The sequence below is a fragment of the Hydra vulgaris genome, chromosome 07 (assembly GCF_038396675.1).
Source record: "Hydra vulgaris chromosome 07, alternate assembly HydraT2T_AEP".
Taxonomy (NCBI): domain Eukaryota; kingdom Metazoa; phylum Cnidaria; class Hydrozoa; order Anthoathecata; family Hydridae; genus Hydra; species Hydra vulgaris.
In genome coordinates, this window is record NC_088926.1 from 977773 (window position 1) to 1003367 (window position 25595).

General features: G+C 26.0%; 2 protein-coding genes across 4 annotated transcripts in view; one reads left to right on the forward strand and one right to left on the reverse strand.

The window, feature by feature from the left end:
• Positions 1-25595, reverse strand: part of LOC100214907 (4-aminobutyrate aminotransferase, mitochondrial) — a 69564-nt gene that overhangs the window by 13686 nt on the left and 30283 nt on the right. For all 3 annotated transcript variants that reach the window (XM_065800750.1, XM_065800751.1, XM_065800749.1), the window contains 6 exons: positions 18269-18332; positions 13274-13422; positions 4093-4174; positions 3473-3528; positions 3342-3403; positions 2579-2684 (listed from right to left, as the gene is read on the reverse strand). In XM_065800750.1, coding sequence (XP_065656822.1) covers positions 2579-2684; positions 3342-3403; positions 3473-3528; positions 4093-4174; positions 13274-13422; positions 18269-18332 — 519 coding nt within the window. The remainder of the gene's footprint in view (positions 1-2578; positions 2685-3341; positions 3404-3472; positions 3529-4092; positions 4175-13273; positions 13423-18268; positions 18333-25595) is intronic.
• Positions 7750-10249, forward strand: LOC136082220 (uncharacterized). Its single transcript, XM_065800748.1, has 4 exons — positions 7750-8059; positions 8306-8649; positions 8722-8914; positions 8994-10249. Exons 1-4 carry the CDS (start codon positions 7811-7813, stop codon positions 10170-10172), a joined length of 1965 nt encoding a protein of 654 aa, XP_065656820.1. The 5' UTR covers positions 7750-7810; the 3' UTR covers positions 10173-10249.

Genomic DNA, 25595 nt, shown 5'->3' on the forward strand with positions numbered 1-25595 from the left:
AAAATATAGTTTCACAATCTTGGACAGAATCAAAATGTTTGCATCAATAAACTATAGTGCAAACTACCCAGCAAACATTTTTGTAGCATTTTCAGTGGACTTTTATAGGCATTTTGAGTGGTTTATTGGAGTTTTGCCAGTGGCTAGTTGATTACTTTCAAACAAGTGATATAGTGGCTACTCTTCGGCTAGCCACTTTTGGATACAGCCATGAGTAAGTAACCGATGAGCAAAACTACGCAGGACTGCTCAAAATGCCTATATAGATCTACTAAAACTTCGCTATAGAATGTTTGCTGGGTATTTTATCCCAAGAGACTCATATTAGGTTGAATCCTCAACTCCTTGCAAGTGGTCTTCAGATGACTAGTACCACACTTGACTTATTATTTCACACTGTAATGTATGACTGTCAATAAGATTATAAACTTTATTATTAGTAGTAGTGATTGAAGCTATTTATAAATGTCATACTCTATTGCATAAAGTTCATTTCAAAATTTATTTTGCTTTTGAAACCTTAAATATAATGTTCTTACAATTTAAATTTAGGATTGCCCTTAGTAACTATTTTACTTTAAACTATATATCCAAGGCTCGAAATAAAGAACTTTTTTTTATTAGACAATTTGTCCGGTAAAGACTCATGCGATCGAACGCCACTCCTGAAAAATTTTAAAATATTTAAAATATTTTGCTTTTCAACTTGACCACGCAATTTGTTTTGACAAATCTAGGCGTTTCAAAATGCATTGAAAATAAAAAGAAAATTTGTAAGATAAATTATCTATCAAAAAAAAAAATCTTAAAGAAAAAGAAAAAATCTTAAAGAAAAAGAAAAAATCTAAGCTCAAAAACTAAAATTTGAAAAAGAAAATATATTTATATTACGTTTTTTTAAAATTACTATATTATGCGAAATATATCAATTACAAAAATATATCAAATACATAAGTTATGTGATTATTAAATACATAACTAAAAATGTAATAAAATGTATAATAAAAATACAAAATAATTTAATACATAAATTACTATATAATTATATTAAATACAGAAATTATTAAATTTACTTATTACTTTATTAAATTAAGTAACAAATTAATTATAATGTTTACAATAAACCCAGTTAATGTTTACGATAAAACCAATACAATAATACTACATTAAATAAAGTAACAAATTAATTATAATGTTTACAATAAACACATTTTATTTAAATTATCAAAGTATATGTGCTAGTGGTGTAGTGGTAGATCCCAGTAGTACCACATCCCTGGTAGTACTGCGCTCAACTTACCTCTCTGCGCAGCGGCCTTGTTCGTCAAGGTTCGTGTTTCAGAGTTATAGAGTTGAGAGAGGGTTATAACTGCAATTAAGTAGCCTCCTTGTCTTTAATGGCCTTCTGGGTCTTGGGCAGGTGAATTTTAAGAAAGAATATATATATATATATATATATATATATATATATATATATATATATATATATATATATATATATATATATATATATATATATATATATATATATATATATATATATATATATATATATATATATGTAATTACATTTATACAAGTATATATTTTTTCATAAACCATTTCAAACTTTTCAAATTTATAAACACTTTTAATAGCATAATTTTTTAGCGCGAAAACAAACGTTACATAATAACTCAAATTTAATAGTGTAATAAAAAGTACTGGTTTCTATAAGCATTAAAAAAAACTATTAGGTTTAAATTTTTAGAAAATAAATTTAAAAGGGGTTTTAAAAGCTAAATTATTTGTTTGAAATTTGTAAAAACCATCAAACAAGGAAAAAAATATATAAAACTATAAATTTAAATCAATAACTAACTGCAACATTTTAATATAAATGATAAAAACCGGGCTACTTAATTCAAAAAAAATGTAATGCTTTGGCGTATTTAAAAAAATGAAAAGATAAAAAAATTAAATTTATATACAATACCGAATTTATTAATAACTTTGGAACTAAAATGATAAGCAAAATAAATTAAATGCACATAAAATATATGTCTGAAAAAATGACCAATAGATATATATCAGTCATATCACAAAAACAAAGTTGAATCCAAAACTCTATAGTAGCATATTATTCAGTTTTGAATTAAAAGTTTATAAAATTTAAAAGATACAAAATAAACAAGAGGGAAAGTATTTTATTTTGCTTTATTTTTGCTTTCCTTCTTTTTGTTAATTTAACAAAATTTAATTTTTGTTGTTCAACTTTTTTTAATTCAACTAAAGTTATTGTAATTATTATTAATTACACCAAAAGATTTGCGTAGCTTAACCACCAAAAATTAATTAAAAAAGATGAAAAATTCAGCAATATTATAAATACTACTTGCTTCACTAAAAATTTTGTGAAGTCTGTATAATCTTGGAAAATTTCTGCTATACATGAGACATAGTTTGAGATAATAGAGACAAGTTTGAGATAAAAGAGATAAGTTTGAGATTAACTAAAACTAATATAAAAGAGTTAAACTATTATAAAACTATTAAATTTAATTCTTTGATATGCACAAAGCAAATTTAAAAAAAAAACCTGTTTTGGAAGAAAACTTCTTTTGAAATAATATCCACCAACAAGTAATTTCTTAGCAAAAGTGACCATATCCGGTGCCTCTGGTAAATCCCAATGTTCATGAGCCCTTAATCATATTGAAGAACTTTAGAATAATATAAGTATAGAGTTGTATAAATCAAAACAGATAAGATTTTTCTAAAAGTTTCATGGTTTGGTTCCATAAAAGTCAAATTTTTATTTTAATACAACAAATCAAAAAAATGGGCAAATTACATATTTCTTAATGCTTTAGTATTGTTAAATTTTTTATATGTCAACAAAGCTATTAATATATAATAATAAACAATAAAGAATAAGAAAAAAATATTCAAAGCAAATTTGAAAAATGCAACAACAATATTTACACAAACTTAATTGAAAAATCATAATCATAACAAAATATAAAATAAATTACAAAAAACATAAAACAAAAACAACCTTATCAACACTTTTTTCCTAATAAAGTGACAATAATTAATTATGTATAGAAAAAAAAAATTACACAATAAATTAAAAAAAATTATTAGATAATTAATTGCAATAACTTATTACATAACTAATTGCAACAATTTATTACATAATTAAAATAATTTATTACATAAACAATTGAAATAATTTATTACACAAACAATTAAAATAATTTATTACATATTTAACCTCAGTAATTTATAATATAAATAATTACTATAATTTATTACATAAATTTAATTATTCTTTTTTAATTACTCATGTCTAGTCTTACCAAAATTTTCCAGTCGAACAACAGCCAGTTTGCACTTCATCTACTATGAATGCAGCATTTGCCTATTATTAAATATAATGTTTAAGATATGCCTTTAATAAAGTTGGCAACAAAAATAAAAATACTCAAACCTCAGATGCTATTTTTTGAACTTGTCTAAAGAAATCTGGAGATGCATGATTATCGCCTGAATATTTAAAAAAAGTATTTCATTCAAAGCTAATTAATTGTTATATTTTTTCAAAATATAGTTTGTTTTATCTATTAGTTATAAATTACTATAACTAAATAAAACAAATTTAGAAAAAATGTTTTTAGCATGAAAGTTAAAAGAGCAAAAATTTTAAAAGATGAAAGAACAAGAAATTGATAATTCTGTAATAAATAATGAACCTTAGCGTTAGACGACACCTTTTTGCATGGATTTTTTGCAATTAAAGAAATGCATTTGTTCTTAAGAGAGTTGCTCTGGTGAAAAAGATGAAAAAAATTATTTCAATTAGTAATAGAAGCTGCAAAAAAAGGAGAAAACCACAAAATAAAGTAAAGCTTGAATTTTGAATACGAACTTAAACATAGATAATACACGGCACATATTAATTACTTGAAATTGGTTTTAAAATATATTTAAATTCAAATAAATAACAAATTGAAAATATATTAATTTATAAATTTATAAAGTAATACTTCAAAATAATTTAAAAAATAAATAACAAAATAACATTTTTATATAAAACTAAAAATTGAAAACCTCCTTCAGATTGTATTGGCTCAACAATAACACCAGCAACAAACTTTCCTTTATTATTCCATTCCTGTATAGTTTTACGCATCTAAAATCAAAAACTTAAAAATTAGTATTTAAATTGTTAATAAAGGAAGAAATTTTTATTTTATTTCATTTTACAATTCTTTCCTATTTTTCTGTATATAATTAAAAATCAAAACTTTTTTTTTTTAATTTGTAAAAATTATTTGTTTTAGGTATTTGAGAAGTACCTAAAAAATATTTTATCGACAACTAAAAAAAAAATTTGACCTATATTGGTTAACAAATAAAAATAAGTTAAAATAAAAACAACCAGTTATTTAATTAATTAGTCCGCACTGCATATTGTCATGCATGCCATGCATGACAAGTCAAAACCAATCATCTAGACAATTGCCAGAGCAAGATCAGTTTGCTTTAAAATTATTTTAAGAACAAATATTACAAAAAAAATCGTAAATTTAATTTAATTAAATTTGTTTCAATTCAAGATTAAAATGAAAAATGTAAAAACATAAATGAAAAATTTGTAAAAACTTGTTATAATCATCTTGGAAAAATTTTTAGAAATTTTATGCAAATCATTTAAAAAAAACAAGGACATTTTTTTGGTACAACTGTTATGGTTTGTATATCAAAATCCACCAAAAGTCTAAGAATCAACAAATTAACATTAAAATTCAAATTTTTCAAAAACACACCATAAGGCTTTTTTTTATTAATTTAATTTATGCTATGGTAACTTTTGTATTTTAATTCAGATTCACTCCCAAATAGGCTGCAAGCAACCACTATTAAGTTAGGAGGTACTAGACTACAAAGAATAGAGCAAGGAAACGGTTGACAGAAAACTTGAAAATTTGTAGGTTGTTAGAGTCAGAAAAACATGAAGATGGGAGAGAGTTACAAAGAGTTAATATGGAAGGAAAAAAGCTAGAACAATCAAAGTTTTTAGAGTATTTAGGGACAGATAGAGTATACGAATGAGACTTAGCTGAATGATGAGTCAAGCGAGATTGAGTTTTAGTTGATGGAACTAGAGATATGACGATGGGAGAAAGGCTTTATGACAATCGGAGAGAGACTCAGAGGGAGCAGGTCCAACTATGTTTACAATACATTATTGGACCTTGCCTAGAAGAGAAAAAGCATCATTAGAAGAATTTGTATATGGACAAATATAAAAAATTTGTTGAGGTAGAAAATGGAATCAGGAGTAAGAAAATAGCAAGCATAATAAAGAGAAACAACTTTAGCAGTTGCTAATTTAGCAATTGATTGTATATATGGTTTCCATGAGAGTGAACGATAATGCAAGAAGACAGACTCAGTGAGAGGGTTGCCATTCATCAATATAGGAATGTCAGCAGGGTTAGGGGCTAACTAATAGTATCTATGGTAACTTAGGGTTAGGGTTAACTAATAGTATCTCTGGTAACTTAGAGTTAGGGTTAACTAACGGTATCTATGCTAACTTATGCTATAATAACTAATGGCATCTATGGTAACTTATATTAACTAATTCTAGCAATATAATATCTGATCCTTGTTTTTTCTCCAAAATAAATTGCCACCAATTAATTTTTTACTCATTTTAAGATGACTTCTGATTATTACAAAAATGATGCTGATACCACTTAAAAGATGCATAATACAATTGGATCAAATGCAAAACTATTGAAAATATTTCTAAATATTCTTTAAAAAAAGAAACACTGCAAACTAGAAATCAAACATAGCAAAAAAATTACAATCGGAAACCATGTGCAAAAATGAAAAAATTAAAAACTGCAAAAGTTCCTAAGATGATTGCAGTAATAGTAACAGCAGTAAATATTTTTAAATGGTTGTGTTTCTATTTGTAACGGTTGTGTTTCTATTTGTAACGGTTGTGTTTTTATTTGTAAGCGGTTGTGTTTCTATTTTTAAATGTATATATTTATAAATTGTAACGGTTATATAAATTTACAAGTTTTATAATTTATAAATTGTAACGGTTGTGTTTCTATTTGTAAACGGTTGTGTTTCTATTTCTAAATTTGTAAAACGGTTGTGTTTCTATTTGTAACGGTTGTGTTTCTATTTGTAACGGTTGTGTTCCTATTTGTAAAAGTTTCTATTTGTAAAGCTACAAAGATTAGAATAACAAACAACAAAAGATTATCCTAAATATAAAAACAAAATCACATTAACACTGCCAAATGCAGCCATTATGAAACACTGAGTAACAACAAACAACATTTGAAGGTTTTAGAAAAAGTTTTTTCAATAAACAATGAACTTACCTATAAATACAGCTCTGGTACAAACAAATGAAGTTGGTACATTCTCAGCTTTAGTCAACAGAGAACATACAACTCCAGGAAATCCAAGAGAACATCAAATTTGTCTAACAGTTATAATGTACCAATTATTATTGCACATTATTATTGTTAGATTTTTCCCTTTTATGGAAAAAAAAAACTAGCAGTAGACAATACTTAGATCCAAACCAAAGTATTTTTGCATTCATACATAGAATAACAAATATTTCAAAAAAATTACAACAACGCTTTCTAAGTATATATATCTAGTATTTCTAAAAATATAATTTTTGATAAATGTGGGGATCAAAAAAGAAATCAGTATTTTATAGAAGCAATTTTCAATTGTATTTAAATATCATTTAGAAACTAAACATTATGTATTCAGCTATAAATAATGCAAAAAATCAAAAAAAAATTCTCCTAATAAAAAACTTGGAAGACATTTGAGGGGTGCAAGAATCAAAAATAAAACAATGAAAGAACCTTACACAGTGGACCAGAGAGACCGCCAGGTTTTATGTCGTGTCAATTGAATCAAACCGTTTTTATTCAAGAGTATTTTTAGTTTATATGTAGAAAAAAGGGTTTTTGAAATTAAAATAAAGTGCTAAGGGCCAAAAATGGGCCAAAACAGGGTGTTAAGATAGTTTCCACCTACCCATTTTTTCAATTGATTATGATTGAAAATATTATACTGATTAGAAATCATATAAAAACATAGGTCTGAAAGTTACTAAAAAGTGGTCTTTTTTACATTAGAAGTTAAAAATATTTGAATTAAAATATAAAAAACCAACTTCTTTTTAAAAATTCCTTTTTGCGCCTTTAAAAATTTAACAGAAATGAAGTAACTATTTATGGTGTCTGAAAAAACTGGTTTTTATTATCATCAATTGCTGAAAAATGTTTGAATAATTATTATACAGAAGAAATTTAGAAGCTGATATTTTTTAAATGATGAAAATAACACTAAATTATAAAAATATAAAATAAATGATAATTTTTATTTATAAACAAACGTTAACTAAAAATAACAAATTAGGCAACATTAAAAGTATAATTCTTTCGCATAGCAAATAAAATCCAGGGTGCGCGATTATATAAAGAATTTTATATAATCGCAAAAAAGATAGCTTAAAAAGGGTTTTATATGTGGATATTGTGCTTTTATATTACTTTTCATAAATATATATATATATATATATATATATATATATATATATATATATATATATATATATATATATATATATATATATATATATATATATATAATTTATTTTTTATTATCTTAAAGATACCTATAAATTTATATTTTATTATTTTTAGTATAATATCTTATATTGCAGATTATAAAAAATATAGCGTATCTAGTTCTTTTTTAACTTGTTTAAATGGAAAATATTGTTTTTCAACGAGATGCTGTATGCTGCTGTTGTTGGCAAATGTTTGGAGCCAGATCAAAGTCTTTAAGTAGTGTAAATTCAACTGTAGAAGAAATGATGAAGTTGTTTGTTTATTCAGGATATTCTCTGGATGTGTGCAGCTATCCTAATGTTATATGTTCTGGTTGTCAGAGAAATCTCTACCTACTAAAGGCTGGAAAACCTCATCGAGGTTTATGGGGAGAAAAGATTGCTAAAGTATGTAAATATTAAACAAAACAATAAATCTCTAAAATTGATATATATATATATATATATATATATATATATATATATATATATATATATATATATATATGTATATATATATATATATATATATATATATATATATATATATATATATATACATATATATATATATATAAATATATATATATATTCATATATTTATATTTATATATATTTATATCATTAATTAATAGCTTTTAAATTTGATTTAAGATTGAATGGAGGATGATGACAAGAACAGCTTCATCTTCAATAATTCATACCAAAGAAGTTCCTAATATATTAAACTCAAATGTGTCTTCCAAATTATGTAGTAGATGTTTTTCAACTGTTGCACAAGGATATTTACACAACTGCTCTTCTTTATCTGCAGTAGAGAACCTGATCTTATTAGCATTAAGTCTAGGAAATTTGCAAGCAGAGCAAGTTGCGTCTGGTATAATAAAAGCAAAAATGAAGACTGACAAAATTGCAAATGGGGAACAATTTATTTTGTCTTCTGGCGGAAACCCATTGACGATTACAGTTGGATGTCCTGATAACAAAGCAAAGAGAAGGTACATATATAGACTGTTGAATACATATTTATCAAATGAGAAAATATTATTATTTTTTTCATTTATATCTAGGTCAGTAAAACAAGTATCTCTTCAGATGATTAAGGAACTTCAAATAGTGTTAGAACTTTCCCTGAATAAAACAGGGGTATTGATATCTACTCTTCGAAAAGGAATGGGAAGTAAGTCAGCAGTAGAAAACAACATTTTTGGAAAAATGAGTGACCTAGAAGAGTCTTTATCTCATTTTTATCAAGTAGAAAAGGTAGCACTAATATATTTTTTAGTATTAAAAATTAATTATATCGTTTAAAGTTTTTTTTTTACTTATTGTTATTTTTCAGGTCAACTTCCTTGATAGTACTGATGGTACTTCTATAAAAGACCTTGTTTTTGTTCAAAACACATCTAGTTTTATTCTAGATTTAATAAATCAACGTAGTCTTGATCCTCAATCAGCTTTTGTTCGTATTTCTATGGATGGAGGAGGTGGTTTCATGAAGGTCATTGTAAATGTTTTTGATGTTAATGAAAATACTACTTCAAATTTATACTTAAACAGTGGTGTACAACGCTGTCAAATCCTCTCCATAGTTGAAGATGTGCAAGAATCAAACTTCAATTTAAGAATAATTTTAGAGAAACTAAATTTACAAGATGTTAAGTTTTCAGCAGCTTTTGATTTGAAATGTGCTAATGCAGTTTTTGGAATTTCAAGCCATGCAGGAAAAAAAGCTTGTCTTTGGTGTGAAGGAGACTCAAGTGAAGTTTGTGGTAAACTGCGAACACTTGGAAGCCTTGACTATTGGTATCAAAGATACACGGTAGAAAATAGTTCAAGGAAATCCAATATGAAACATTTTATGAATGTGATATATCCAAGAATTCTCTACCTCGATGAAGATCCAGAAACACTAATCCAACATTTAGTACCTCCACCTGAATTACATATCCTGATAGGAATAGTAACTACACTGGGATGTTTATTAATGGATCTTTGGCCAGGATTTGATAATTTTTTGAAAAATAATGGTGTACTACAGAGAGGATATCAAGGTAGAGGTTGGGATGGGAATAATTCAAACCAGATACTAAAGTGTGTTGATGAGTTGGAAAAAGTTGTTTTGTATGAATATCCTGATCTTGTGCCAATTGTTCAGTGTTTAAAAGATTTTAAGGTTGTAAAAGATTCTTGTTTCGGTAGAACACTTGAGCTTGAGTATCAGCAGGCCATTCTAAAATTTAAGAACTCCTTTTTATCTGCTCAAGAAATTGCTGACATACTTGGGAAAAAACTTTCAATTAGTTGGAAAGTACATATACTCTTATGTCATGTGCAACCTTTTGTTGAATACCACAATTGTGGCTTGTCTAAGTTTGCTGAACAATGCGGAGAATCAATTCATTCAAAATTCAAACCAACATGGAACAGGTTCAAGCGAAAAGTTGCAAACAAAGAATATGGCGAAAGACTCCTCTCTTCTGTGATTGACTTTAACGGAAGAAGAGTTAGTTATGTTTAGTTGGTTTATGTTCCATATATCAGTAATATTTGTAAATATTATTCGTTTTATTGTTTTAAATTTTATTCAATTTATCTAAATAAATTAAAGAAAAAAGATTGATAAATAAAAAATAAACTAAAAAAGTAAAAGAGTTTTATATTTTTTATTAGATCCTGGGGGCACTGTATCTGACTAATGAAATATAATAATTTTAAAATAATTTTGCAAATATAAACTTCTAAACTAAATGCAGGGAGAAAAAAAAAATACAATTGAAAAAAAAAATCTTAAATGGGTTTGGGGCCCCTCAATCTTCCCTTTTGCTCCATTTGGGACCCTTAGCACTTGGTTTAGATTTTAAAAACAACTTTTTCTATTATTATAAAATAAATACTCTTAAATAAAAAAAGTTTTGTTTAATTGACACGACATAAAACCTGGCGGTCTCTCTGGTCCACTGTGCTTATGATAATATTGAGTTAAAATACCAACATACTTCATTTTCAAGAACTTGCAAATATATGTTAAAGAATAAAAATGAAAATGAAATTGAAAATAAAGTTGAATGGCTAAAACGAAAAATATTTTTAATATAAAAAAAAAAACTATAAATCTATAAATTTATCTACTATAAATAATCTACTATAAATAAATTATCTACTATAGATAAATTATCTACTATAAATAAACTTATCTAAGTCTATAAAAATTTTTTTCTATATGCATAATCATGAATTAGATTATTAAATATTCATAAAAGGTAGAGTATAAGGGAACCATACCATAAGGAACCTCGCATTCTAATTTTGATTGTTTGTATCCATCACCAGTCTATATATATATATAAAAAAAAGGATCTGACAACTGTCACTGATCAAACTTTGTGACAGTGGTTGTCATAATGGTTGTATATACCATTCTTACTCGAAGTTGTTATGCTTTGGTACAGGCATCTTGCTACTGTTGTACAAGACAAAAAAAAAGCACTTAAAAGTTAATGAAAATTACAAAGTATCTGAACCTAGTAAAATATTGGATGAAAACTTGACAATTTTTAAAATTTTACAATGCAGAAATATTACTTTTGTAATATTTTTATGTTTTGCAATAAAATATTTGCAGAAAAAATTTATTATTTCTTCTATAAAATTAAAATATAGTTCAATCAGTATGTTTTTTATTTAATTTTGAAATCTTTTAGTTTTGAAATTCCTATAGAATTCAAGTTCATTGGTGACGATTTTTATTCTGGATATATTTATTTTGTTAATACAAAGTATAACAGTATACAAAATATACAGTATAATGTACCAATTTTATTTACAGCTAAATTATATATTATTTACAGATAAATTAACATTTTTTGAGAACACTGTATATAAAGTATATATTGTCCTCAAAAAATTTTAAATATGTAGTGTCCTCAAAAAATAATAAATTTATACAGTGTCCTCAACAAATTTATAAATATATACAGTGTCCTTAAAAAATTATAAATATATTCAGAGTCTTCAAAAAAATTATAAATACATACAGTGCCCTCAAAAAACTATAAATATATACAGCGCCTCCAAAAAGATTTCTAAATTGGATTAAGATCCAATTTAAGTGATAAAAAGTCAGAATTATATCATTTTTATTTATTTTTTGTTGTATATTTTGTTGTTATCGCCTTGTTTTAAAAGGTCATTTGTGCATACCACACATTTCCATTGATCTAAAACCAGTTCCAGTGATCTCTGCAACATTTTATTCTCTTTACACAATTTTTTTCTGTTTGGAAGGAAATTTTTGTTTGTTATCCTGAAGTAAACTCTTTACCTTTACTTTTCCAATAAGTGCATTGTTACATTATAAAAGCGTTCATAGTTAAAATTTTGCTGTATTTGGCTTAATGTCCTACTACTTCCCTGACAATTAAACAATCTTCTCTTTCTGCAACACCTCTAGACACTGACTTCCTGCTAATAAAACTTTTGGACAAAAATTTAGACAATTCTTTGAATTGTTGATTTACAAAATTCAAATTTTTTTAAAATATTATCCAATAAACAATCTGCATTGTGCAATTAAATTTTCTATTTTTATCATAGTCTGATTCAAAGTCTTTATAAAAACTTTACCAGCTTCACTTGCATATTTACCCGCTTAGGAAAAAATGATTTTTCTTAAACTGGTAAATATGCAAGTGATAAAGTTAAAACTCAATGATAAAATACTACAAGTATGAATGCCTTATTCAACACTTATGTCTCATTTAACACTAACTGTTGAATTTTGGTAGAAGCATAATCAAAACCATTTTTGCCATTGAAGTATTTTTTTTAGCATATATAAAATTGTTAAAACATTCAATTAAAATAAAATATAGAATTTTTTGAAATATAAATAAATAAAAAGCTTAAAACAACTTTACATTAAATCACTTACATTCAAAGCAATTAAAAAAAAAAGAAAAAAACACTTCTGCTGTTTAATGATTTTGAACATATTAAAACTGCATTTTTTTAAATTTAATATATAGTGTAATTTAATATATAGTGCAAAATTGGTAAATATTGTTTTTGCAACATTAAATCAGATATTGAAACATATGGCAATGTTTCCGCCAAATTTTCGTACCACTGGGGCCAGAATGGGTACTGTTGCCCAAATTAATTTCCTAGAATAGCCCCTGACAACAAACATATAAAAAAAAGTGCTATGGTTGAGGAAATTTTCATAACACAAGAAGCCGGTCTAGTTCAAGTCAAAATTAATGGAAACATAAACATTGCTATTTCCTTGAATATTTCAAATAACAGTTTTTTGTTATATAAATGAAATTAAAACAGTTTTATTTGTAAATGTAGTTAATATTTATTTATTAAAAACAAGGTAAAAAAAAAAACATTTAAAGAAGTTTAACTTTATTTTTTTAACCTAAAATTTAAGTAAAATTCTGTAAACTTTTAAATTCATTTCAAAAAATGAACATCTAAACTTGGAGGAGATCTTAGTGATATCTGATTACTAAGATATAGTCTCTCCAGGTCTGAAATTTAATTTTTTCAGACTAAATTTTTATAATAACTAAAAGTACAAAAAAGAACAGAAAAATACAAAGAACAATAAAGTACCATTTCTAAACACCGAGCCTCTTCTTCTTTATTCTCTTTAACATAATTCTCTAATGGATACTTTAGGTCAGGAAAATCAGTAATAGGCCACTTAAATCCAGGAATGTCCACTTTGTGAATTGGTTTTGAATGAGTCACAGACAAAGCACCTTAACAAAGCAACATTTAAAACATGTGTACTTTTTAAATTGGTAAAAAAAATAAAAGTACTTTCAATATTATTAAACACATAAATTACTCCAAAAGTCAAGGGGGTGGGATACTACAGCAGAGATTACTTTGTTATTTAATTTTTAAATCAACAACATTAAGAACTAATTTCAAAATATGAAATGGATAAAGTCTTTAAAAAAATCAATATAGAAAAGTATAGAATTTTCTATGAAAAAATTCAAGGATGTGTCACAGTTGGATCCTACTAAAAAGCTTTCTACTTTAAATATTTTCATACAGTATACTGTACAGTATACTGTACAGCATTTTCTTACATTATAGCGAGTCAAGTGACATTTCCTAGCCTTTTTTTTTTTTTTTGCAATCAAGTTTTCTTGTAAAATTTTTATAAAAGATCTTAAAATTTTTACTAGTAGCCTCAGAGCTACTTTAGCACTTTAGAAGAAATACCTAATACCTAAGAATAGTAAATAATTAAACAACTTTAAAGCCATGAATCAAAAGAAAGTGTTTGAGTCATAGGATACTATGGGTACAGGTCAACATAAAGTCGTTTTAACTACAATAAAGTTCAAGAGGAGTTCAAGAATAACATAAATATTTTTTTTAAACTAGAATGAATAAACTTTAATATAATGTGACTTTTGATTACAGTTTTTAATTTTTTATGTGGATTTGTTGACTTTCAAAACTTAGTTGTACTTCTTGCACTTAGTACATATTGAAGATATGCTCTTTTTTTTCCTAACCTATTCTTTATTTTAAGTTTAAACCTTTTATATGCAAATGCCAAATTTCATTGATTTAATTTTTGCAGCACTATCGCTATTTTTTGCAGCACTTTTGGTACCTAAATTTCATTTTTCTGTTTTGAATATGGAAGCCAGGGGGAATGATGAAAAGAAAGTAAATGTGTTTGGATAAATATAACATTTTATAACAAATTCATTATATTTAGTCAAACTTTATTATAAAATGAATAAAAAGTTTACACATAAGAAGAAAGGTATCAGCTAGTTAGTTTATCTATAACTTTTAGTACTTTTATTAAGTGATCTAGAAATGAATAAACTAAATGAATAGAACTGCTAAAATTTTAAAAGTCTTTATATTAATTTTTTTGTTTAGATGCAAAAATGCTTCAAAGGATAAGTCAAAAGATATTCTTCTTCAAAAGATAAGTCAAATGATATTCTTCTTCAGTATTTTTCTTCTTCAAATTCTTGTGTTTAGACACAAAGTTAAAAGAATAAAAATGTGATAAATTCAAAAAAAAAAGATATTAAAAGAAAACAAAAATAACAACTTTTAAGTTTTATTAATATATGTTGTAATGTTTTGTTTATACTGTTATGAAATTTTGTGCATCTTTTATATTGACGTATACATTTGGGTATTGTTTATGTTGACGAGCATTTTTTTTTGTGGTCTTGTTGCAAATTATTTTAATTATTGTTGCTTTTTATGTTTGTTACTATTATTTAAGTTATTTCTTATTTTTTGTCTCGTCATAATATTTATAAATATTCCTTTATTTTTATTTTTTATTTTCTATTGTCCTTCTAATTGTCAAACTTTGTGTTATCTCATTCATTCATTATCTCTCATGTCAGTTTATTCACTTTTTCCCTTTATTGTGTTATTTGTCTCCCTTTTTTAAATATTATCGTTCTTCTTTTTATTTTGTTTAATTATATTTGGTTCGCTATCTATATTACTTTTTTTGCTTTATTTGTTTATTTTATTAAGGTTCAATGACTAGTTTTTAACTATATGAGTGACACCGAACCTAGTTTTGTAAAATTATAAATCACTTTGTAATTATTTTAATTTCATGGTTAAATTAATGAATAAAAAAAAAAATAATAATAATATTATATGAAATTAATTCTTTATTACAAATATGTTTTATGTCTCTTGCTCTATTTTCTTTGTAATATTTAATGAACTCGACATCCAGCATTGGTAAGTCAATTGGTAATTATTATTTTTAGATGGATATTAGTAAAATAAATTTTGGAAATCATTAAAATTATATTTTGTTTTTTATCCACTAGTTGTGAATTCCTCTACTACCACTGGTAAGCTTGTAAGTTATAACTTTTATCAACTTTATTTTTGGCATTAATCAAAATGCATTACTTTTTTTTTTTTTTTGTAATATTTAGTGACCTCAACATCTAGTTATGGTAAGGATGTATATTTTGATATTTTGGTTTGATAATCTAACTTAGGTTTAAATATTGTAGGCCATTTTTTTTTTTTATGTAATCTTTAGTTGTTCCTATTCCTGCTACCACTGGTAAAGTTACATATTATAACTTTAAAAATGTTCATAAACTTATTTTGGTATAAATCTTTTCAATCGTTTCAGCAAGTTTCTGCTTGGTGCTGATATCGTAGCAGAAGAGTTGATTTTTTATAATCTGACTATGTGATAATGTGCTTTAAGTGTTTGAAAATGTAATAAAATATCATAATATCACTTAGGTGATTTATATATTATAAAGTTCTTAAAGTTTAGTTACAGCAAGTGGCGTTACTAAAAAATAAATACAGCAAGTTTTATGATTTGTAAAATGAGTAATGCATGTGGTATGACTTACAAAATAAGTACAGCATATGGTGTGACTTGCAAAAACATATATTATACATTTGGTAAATTTTATATCATTTCTCCCTTTGTAAATAATCACATTTAAAATATATTTTTTGTTTATTTGTTTTAGATTTGAGGAGATTAGGGGGGGGGGGGCAGCATTGAGCATATACCCTCGCCCCTTTCACATTTAAAATCTTTTTTGTTGTTTAGTTTTAGATTTAAGGAAGGAGGGAGGGGGGGGGAGAGGTTTGGAAACACACACCCTTCCCCCTTTTTCTGAAAAATAGTTACTTGGATGCATCTTGTAACGTGTTAAATGTTTTTATATCAATTTCTATCTATGTATATAATCTTTTTTTTTTTCTTTTTTTTGAGGGGGGGGGGGGGGGCGCCAAGTCACTGTATTCACCACCAGTATATGTTGTAAAGTAGTGGAAAATGATTTTCATTTGTATTAATAGACCTTTTTTTTAATAAATATACAAATATTTATAAGAATGAAACATTTTTGATAATAGGGTGTTTTAAACCACCATCTCTTTATCCACCCTAACACAAAGGTACATCTATCATACTTGGTGGTGGTCTAAAAATAAATTACATCAGGTTTTTCTATACAAAAATTACCAATTTCACAAAAAAAAAGCTGTTCTATGGAAGAAATATGGATTTTTGGTGTGATAAAGATGGTGGTTTGGTACCCTCTCTAGTCCCGTGGATACACCCGATGGGTAGACACTATTATATATTTGTAGCCCACTGTTAAATCTATCGCTTGATACCAAGTTTTAGGCATTTGAATGAAAATTGACAAAGTTATAATAATTTTAGTGAAAAAAAACTTTATTTTGACCTCAGTTTCTTCAACAAATCCATATATCAAAAATTTGCTACTAATAACCGCATAACTTCTTGTAGAATTTTTTCTTTTTGTAGTCTGATTTTGATAACTTTTTCACCTTAAAATACTGTATTAAAAGGCTTTCCAATGATATACAACATTCTAGTGTTTAATCAATTTAAAATTTTCATGTCACATACCTTTTATCATTATTGTTGTTATTTCAAAACCTTATTGTTTCTATATAATGTATATTATTTGAAAATTTAATGTCTCTTTAACTTGAACCTTTTTTTCTTATTTTTTTTCCCTTTTTTTCCACAAAAAAAATTTTCCTAATTTTTTAGGAAAAAGCTTTGTACAATACAAAGGAAATACATAAATTTATATTGGGTGACTAGTTTACAAGCAGAGATCTGACTGATACCACAATGGTGGAAATAATAACAAATTTACTCAGTAATTTTTAGCCAATTTTGTATTTAAGTGCATTTACAAAGACTCTTGATTTGGACAGTAGTTTTCCTGATCTTGTTTACTTGGTAATCTCTTTTGACAGGTGGTATTTCTAAGGTAGATATTAATGAAACTGCTTTATAAGATTTTGGTTGCTGGAAAGATTTAAAAAGCTAAAGAAAGTTTATTCTTAGCCTTCTATATAAAAACATGCAAATGACAAATAACTGCACTGAAATAACTGTTTATTCAATCTTGGATTTTCAGACTTGATTGTATATACAATCAAGTTTAAGGTTGTTTGTATATAAAATGAAGTCTAAAAGCATTATGTTATGCAAGAGAGTAGAGATACCAGATGATGATGATAGAGATGCTGGTGTTACCAAGAATAAAATAACATAAAAAATAACAAAATAAGAATTTTAATAAACTGATATTTTAAATCTCTAACTTTTATTTGTTTTTATCGATATATATATTTTATATTTTTTGCAAAACAAAACCTTTAAAATTTTAATATCATTTTTTACAATGATTTTTTTTTGCAAATAGAAAATAAAAATCTTTAAACTTAGTTGAATAGAAAAAATTTAATCCAGTTACACATAACACAAAGATCCAGTTACACATAATACAAAGATCCAGTTACACATAAAACAAAGATCCAGTTACACATAACACAAAGATCCAGTTACACATAACACAAAGATCCAGTTACACATAACACAAAGGTCCAGTTACACATAACACAGATGGTGGGCTCTAAAACAAAGCTTTAATACTCCTACCAATACTGAAAACAATATCAGTCAATATACAGTTAATAACAATATCCATTACTAGAGAAAGATTTAAATATAATTATCATTACTATTTTGTGTAAACAAAAAACTAAAAAAATTTTTTTTAATATTCATACCTAAGGTTCGACCATGAAAACCAAGGGTGAAGGAAAGAAACACTAAGTCCGGTGTACCTGGCAACTAAAAGAAAAGAAGACAAATAAAAATATAAAGTAAACAAACAACACATACATACAAAAGCAGTATAAATATGTGTATATATATATATATATATATATATATGTATATATATATATATATATATATATATATATATATATATATATATATATATATATACATATACTATAGAGTATATAGATCAGCAATTGCTTACTCTTTTTGCTTGTCCTTAAAGCATACAGCTTTTTCAGAAAAATAATGAAAGAAAAGAGTGAGGCTCCAGCCCAAACCATTGACTGGGCAATGTAGCAGAACTTTTACCGGCAACAGTCTATAAGATATTCACTGAATGTACTAAGGCCCCCAGCAGTGGGCTATTTCAGTATGACGTCAGACTGTGTAAACATGCATTTATAGTTAAACTGCTTGCATAAACATGCATATATGTGTGTATGTATATATATATATATATATATATATATATATATATATATATATATATATATATTATATATATATATATATATATATATATATATATATATATATATATATTAGTTACAGTTACCCACAGTACCAGAAATTCGCTAAATGCTAATATATATTAAAACATTGCTACCCAGAGTTTCAGTTGTTAGGCAAGTAGTAAAAAGTTAATTTTGCTATGATTTGTTCAATAGAAGTTATGACTTTTATATCTTATAGTTTTAGATTGTTTCTGAGCGAAAATTGTTTAGTTAAGGTTAATGTAAGTTATAATTTTTTATTAGTTAGTTGTTATTATTTAGTTACTGTTAACAATTATGTAACAGCTAGACATTTTATTGGTTTAGTATTAAAATTGAAAATTGTTTGGAATTTGTTCTAAAAACTACATATATAAATAAAAAAATAAACATATATATATATTATTATTTTATAAGCATCAATTAATACGAGTTTCTCTTGATACTAAATTTATTTTTATTTATTTTTATTAAAGAAATTTCTGCTGGATTGTTGTGACCAGCGTCTTCAGCTTTAAAGATTTGTTTTTTGTTTTTTTGTATCTTATTTTTAAAACGCCAGACGACATTAAAACAACATTAAGTTTTTAAAGATAATCTTATTTTAAAAATAAGATACAAAAAAAACAAAACAAAAAAATCTTTAAAGCTGAAGACGCTGGTCACAACAATCCAGCGAAAATTTCTTTAATAAAAATAAATAAAACATATAAGTAAATTTAGTATCAAGAGAAACTCGTATTAATTGATGTTTATAAAATAATAATTTACATACTCTCATACATGATGTCTACATTCAAGAAATATATATATATATATATATACATATATATACATATATATATATATATATATATATATATATATATATATATATATATATATATATATATATATATATATATATACATATATATATATATATATATATATATATATAAATGCAGTTGCAGTGTTAGAACATCTATCCCATCACATCCCTGGTACACAGTGGGCCAAACAGCTGTTTTCACAGACATTGGTTCATAACTTTTGAACAGAAAGTGCTATGGGGTTGATTAAAGACTTCTTGGAAAGGTTTTTATGTGTAAATTTTGGAAAAACTAAAAAATAATTGCTGCAGGATATTTAGGTCATAATTTAAAAGAACAAAATATTGAAATCTTCATAAAATTTGCTTTTTTATAGTTTATAGCAAAAATATGTATAAATGTTTATAAATATGTATGTATATTTTGTAATACAAAGCTAACATAGGTACATCAATGGCAAAAACAATAAAAATTATCAAAAGAAGTACTAAAATACATAATTTATTCATATGTTAACATTTTAAAATATGTGTCATCTTAAGATAAAATATTATTAGAGACATTTATGAGAATATTTATCAGAATGCCCTCATTCATACCAAATTTTGAAGAATGGTTTTGACTTGAAACTCTTTCCAAAAAAAATTTGATCAAATGATATCCACATTCAGTTAATGGTATATTTTATATTGACAATTTAGGAGTTTTTTCTTGAGAGTCTAGTATGTATCAATCTTAATATTTTGTTATTACCTTAAAATCCTGAACCAAAAAGATTTCCCAACCACTTTCCTCGTTATTCAAAATTAGCTCCAAAGAATGACCAATCAGTTAGTGAATTGATAGTGTTATATTGATCCATGGTCCAGGTAAATTTATTTTTGTAACAGGTGGAAACTCTTAACACAGGAATAAATAAAAATCTGTACAATTATATTGATCCACATAAATTTTTCTTTTTGAGGAAAATACTCGAAGAATTACTGAGAGCACCAATTTGAACTTTTAAAATATTACATGATATTAAACAGGCAATTGTGCAATAATTAAATCCCTGCTTGATTTTCTGTGAAATAGTTCTCTAGCTATATAACCTGTTTTTGTTGTTCCTCTTTTTTCAATTGTATCAGGGTAGTCCCATTTTATACTTGTTTTTTTATATTTCTGTTTCTAATAGTCTCTGCTTGCATCAAAGATCTATTTGAAGCACTGAAAGGGGACTCAGACTAATCAAAAACACCAGCTTTCACATGTACAACAGGTTTCATGAAATGGTCAAATGTACCCAGTAAAGCATGAAGAACCTATAAAAATATCAGTAATTTTTAAATGTCATTAATGAACACTATTACAAGATACCAATTTATTTGTATTGGCTTTACGTAACAGGTTGGAATTGGTTTGAAGGTTTGTCCGGCCTTGATGATATAATTGGGTGTTTTTTTAAGCAAAAAAATGTCTTCTTGTTCAAGTTGGATAAATATTTCATTCATAGTTAGTGTCTCAATTGATTACAAAACCATTTTCAGTTCTTTCAATATTCAAACACTTTTATGCATGTGCACAGATCACAATATGCACCTCCAACTTCTAAATAAAAATTTGCTGCTTTCATACCCATCAGATATGACTGCACTATCACCTTTACATTAAATTGTTTTCCCTCTTTATACATAAGGAAACATTTATTTTTTAATTCTTCTGTTTCAGAATTAAAGACAGACAATGATTGAAAAGTTTCTCTTGATTATTTTCCCATTTAAAGACTCAGCGCTTTGTGACTCAGTGGGACATTTTGTGACTTTTTCAACCATATTAACAAACCTGCTTCTGTTTCAAGTGAAAATGGACAAAATATTGTCAGTATGATATTGCTAGTGTTAACATTATCCATTAGCATTAGTGTTAACATTAATTAAATATTGCATGGCTTCCATCACCATCAAATCCAAATATTATTTTCATTAGTATATTTTTAATGTTTATATTTAAAAAAAGTTGTCTAATATCCTTTGCATCATCAGTTTAACAGCCTGAAACAGACTGAAGTAAACACAAAAATAAAGTTCAAGATAATTCATAATAATTGGTGTTACTTCAGATTGTTTTCTTCTGAGATATTTCCAACTAAGCAGTACATTAAAACCAGCAGTTAAAAGAGTTTTTTTTTTGGTTTGTATATGAATGCCTACCAAGAGCATAAACTGTTTAAATTGACATTGTTTCTATTGGAAACTGATTGAAAGAGTTATTCTTCAACATACTCTTTATGCAAGGTTTCTTTACCAGCCTTGAATTGTATGCCAGCAAAGCCCATTTTTTTAAGTTTGTTTTTCTTCAGGTGCAAATTTTTGCCAGCTATTCTGAACTATTGTTTTTTGTCCAAATGTCAATTCATTGAAGCCAAGTGCCTTAGCAATTGCCAGTATACAACCTGTTATATTTGCAGAAATAGTTTTGGTTGTTTATTATCCTCAGCAATAAAAATTTTAAATAAGTCAAATTCAGTGAACTTCATTGTTATCAAACTAAAGAAATATTTTTGTTGATTCATTATCTAATAACTTTTTAAACAAAATGATTTAAACTTAAAATAATGTAATTCAAAATAAAAACAAGTTTACCTGATAAGTAAAAATATTACATTATTACTATATACACCACAAAGCACTCAGTTTTGATTTTAACTCATTGCAATTTGTTCATTTTAAGACAGATTTCAATGCTGCAATATTTTTTATTATTAATCGTTGTATTATTTAGATTAAATTTGATCAAAAAAAAGTTTAATGGAAAAGGGGGAGAGGGGTGTAGGTGTTTGTCAAAAATTGAACTTAATTCTTTTTTTTAATTTCTAGACACACTTTTACTGAACATTCCGAACATTCTTCACATACACTTTTACTGAACATTCCGAACATTCTTCACATACACTTTTACTAAACATATTTTTCCCTTATAAAAATATGTACAAAATAATGTAAAACTATTTGCATTAATATTTTTAATATATTTTACAAGAATTTAAACTAAAGGGGTAGGGTCATTATTTTACTTTTTTTCTTTAAAAGTGCTAAGTTGGCACAATTTAGTTAAAAAGCATCTTATACCTCTTCGTTATAGGAGTTTAAAAATATATGGGTTTACTAAAGCCAACTTAGCACTTTTTGAGATAAATTATTTTTTCTGATAAAAAATTAGTTAAAAAACACTTAAATTTGACTAAATTTTAGTTATTTCATTAGGTATAACAAAGAAAATTTTTGCAATAATCTATTAAGCTAACATTCACATTTCCATAAACTGTAGTCTAAAATTGTTTTTACATACAATTATCACATTAGCACTTATATAGTGACATTTTTTCTTATATAATGCCAAAAATGACTTTTATGTATCATTTATACCTATTAACTATATTTTGCAACGAATTTACGTTATTCAAACTAGTATATTTCATAAACAAACCATGCTTTTGAATTAATTTTTTTTATTGAACTGGAAACTTATTTGCTTTTAAAAACAACTTAAATTTATTTTGATAACATTGATTTTTGAGCAATGTCCACTGTTTGGCCCACTGTGTATAGTACTGCACTCAACTTGTTTTTCTGCGCAGCGGCCTTGATTGTCAAGTTCGTGTTTCGGAGTTACATCTAGCTACAGTAACAATATCAGATTTAGAACATAGTGCAAGTGAGGAATAAAATTTTATTTAAATTGTAAAAATTTTGAATAACTAATTTTTTTTGTTTCTTTAAAATAGTTTTCAAAGTAGAAACATTTTATTGCAAAAAAAAGAGATTATTGCAAACATTAAACCAAAAATTAAATTAAAAAAAACAAACTATTTTACTTCTGTTAAAAGAAACTTTCTTCCAGAAAAATAATCTAAGCATATACTTAAACTTAACAAAATATAAATTGATTTATTAAATCAAACTTTTTTCTCACTTTTTATTACAAAACGATTTGAACAAAAAAAATTGAATGAAAACATAAACTTAAAAACCATTTGAATTAAAAAATTATTTATATCTTAATTTTTAACAATACATTTATTATACTTTAATTTTTAATAGTAATAAATCAAAGATGCAATAAAAAACGTGGCACCTAATGTTTTGCTTTGATCTTGCTCATTTGGTCTGCAGACATAGTATGTTTTTGCACAAATATTAAATTTAAAGTTTTATGACAATGTTTTAATTTATTAATTTAAGAATTCTATTTGTTTGATTTTTAAAACGCTTTGTGTTATTAATGTTATAAAAATGTATATGTATAAAACAGCAATACAGTGCGCAGCAGCGCCACAACAGCGTCATACAAACAGTGCGCAGCAGCGCTACAACAGCGTCATACAAACAGTACGCTACAGCGTCACAACAGCGTCATACAAACAGTGCGCAGCAGCGTCACAACAGCGTCATACAAACAGTGCGCAGCAGCGTCACAACAGCGTCATACAAACAGTGCGCAGCAGCGTCACAACAGCGTCATACAAACAGTGCGCAGCAGCGTCACAACAGCGTCATACAAACAGTGCGCAGCAGCGTCACAACAGCGTCATACAAACAGTGCGCAGCAGCGTCACAACAGCGTCATACAAACAGTGCGCTGCAGCGTCACAACAGCGTCATACAAACAGTGCGCAGCAGCGTCACAACAGCGTCATACAAACAGTGCGCAGCAGCGTCACAACAGCGTCATACAAACAGTGCGCTGCAGCGTCACAAAGTTACTTTTTTACTTTTACTTTTTTAAGTAAAAGTAAAAAAATTGCGAAAGTTTTTTTGAAAAAGAAAATTTTTTCACAATTAGATTTTTTTGCATTAATTTGAGTCCTGTATATACATACAGCATATAAAATAACCGGCAGTCAACGGTCAACGATCCCCTGAAATGATAAAAATTGCTGCTTTGACCTCCCAAAATGAGTTCTTGCTGGTCAAGGTTGACCAGTTAAAAAAATCTTAGTTTTAAAAAATAAGCATTCACAAATTTTGAAAATAATAAATATTCATAATAAATAAAATATTTTAGACTGAAATACTTTGGATAATTGTTCAAAACATTTTTATTGTTAATGATAAGCTACTTTTAATTCACTTACTATTTTCTGTTTCTAATTAAAAACATTTTTTTTTTGAATTGCTTTTTTTTTTTTCTTTCTTGTTCAATTGTTTTTTGTAAAACTGTATTGTAAAGCATCAGGGGGTGATAGATAACATAAAGCATCAGGAGGTGATAAATAATAAAAATCTTTTCAAATTAAAATTTACGTTTAGTTAATAATTTTATAAAAATTTAATTTTATTAAATAAAAAACTTAAACAAGTTAATTAAAAGTTAAGTGATAAAATATTAAACATCTAAAATTACTTTGATGTTGACAAACCTCTTTATTTAATCTAAATTGTTTTTAATCCCCGCACATGTGCTATCTCAGTATAACGATATTTCAATCTGTTAATTGGAGCATTAGTTATTTACCGTAAAAAAATTGTCATGAGTTTTTGTTGAAAAAAGTGATGATTTTATTTAAAATCATGTCAAAAACTTTAATAGCTTAAAGTATTTTTTTACTAACAAAGTTTAGAAAATGTTATAAGACAAAAATTAAAACACCAGAAAAAAATTTAATCCCCCCGCCAATAATAACAGTTAACCATCAAACCTATGTGTTAGCCAGCCAAATCAACCGCCTACCTTCAATTTTTTATTTTGCGCATTGTGTGTGTGTATATATACATTTGATTTTATTTTAATTTATATTGTTTGATACTTGGCTAATCTACTGTGATCAGCGTCATCAGGTATAATAAATAAGAATTGTTTCAAAGAAAATCATTGTAATAAAAACAGCGGTTTTCTTTGTTTAAATTATTAATGCTAAAACATGCATATATTAGAAACAATTGGGTCATATCACGAGATATGACCCTATTGTTTCTAATATA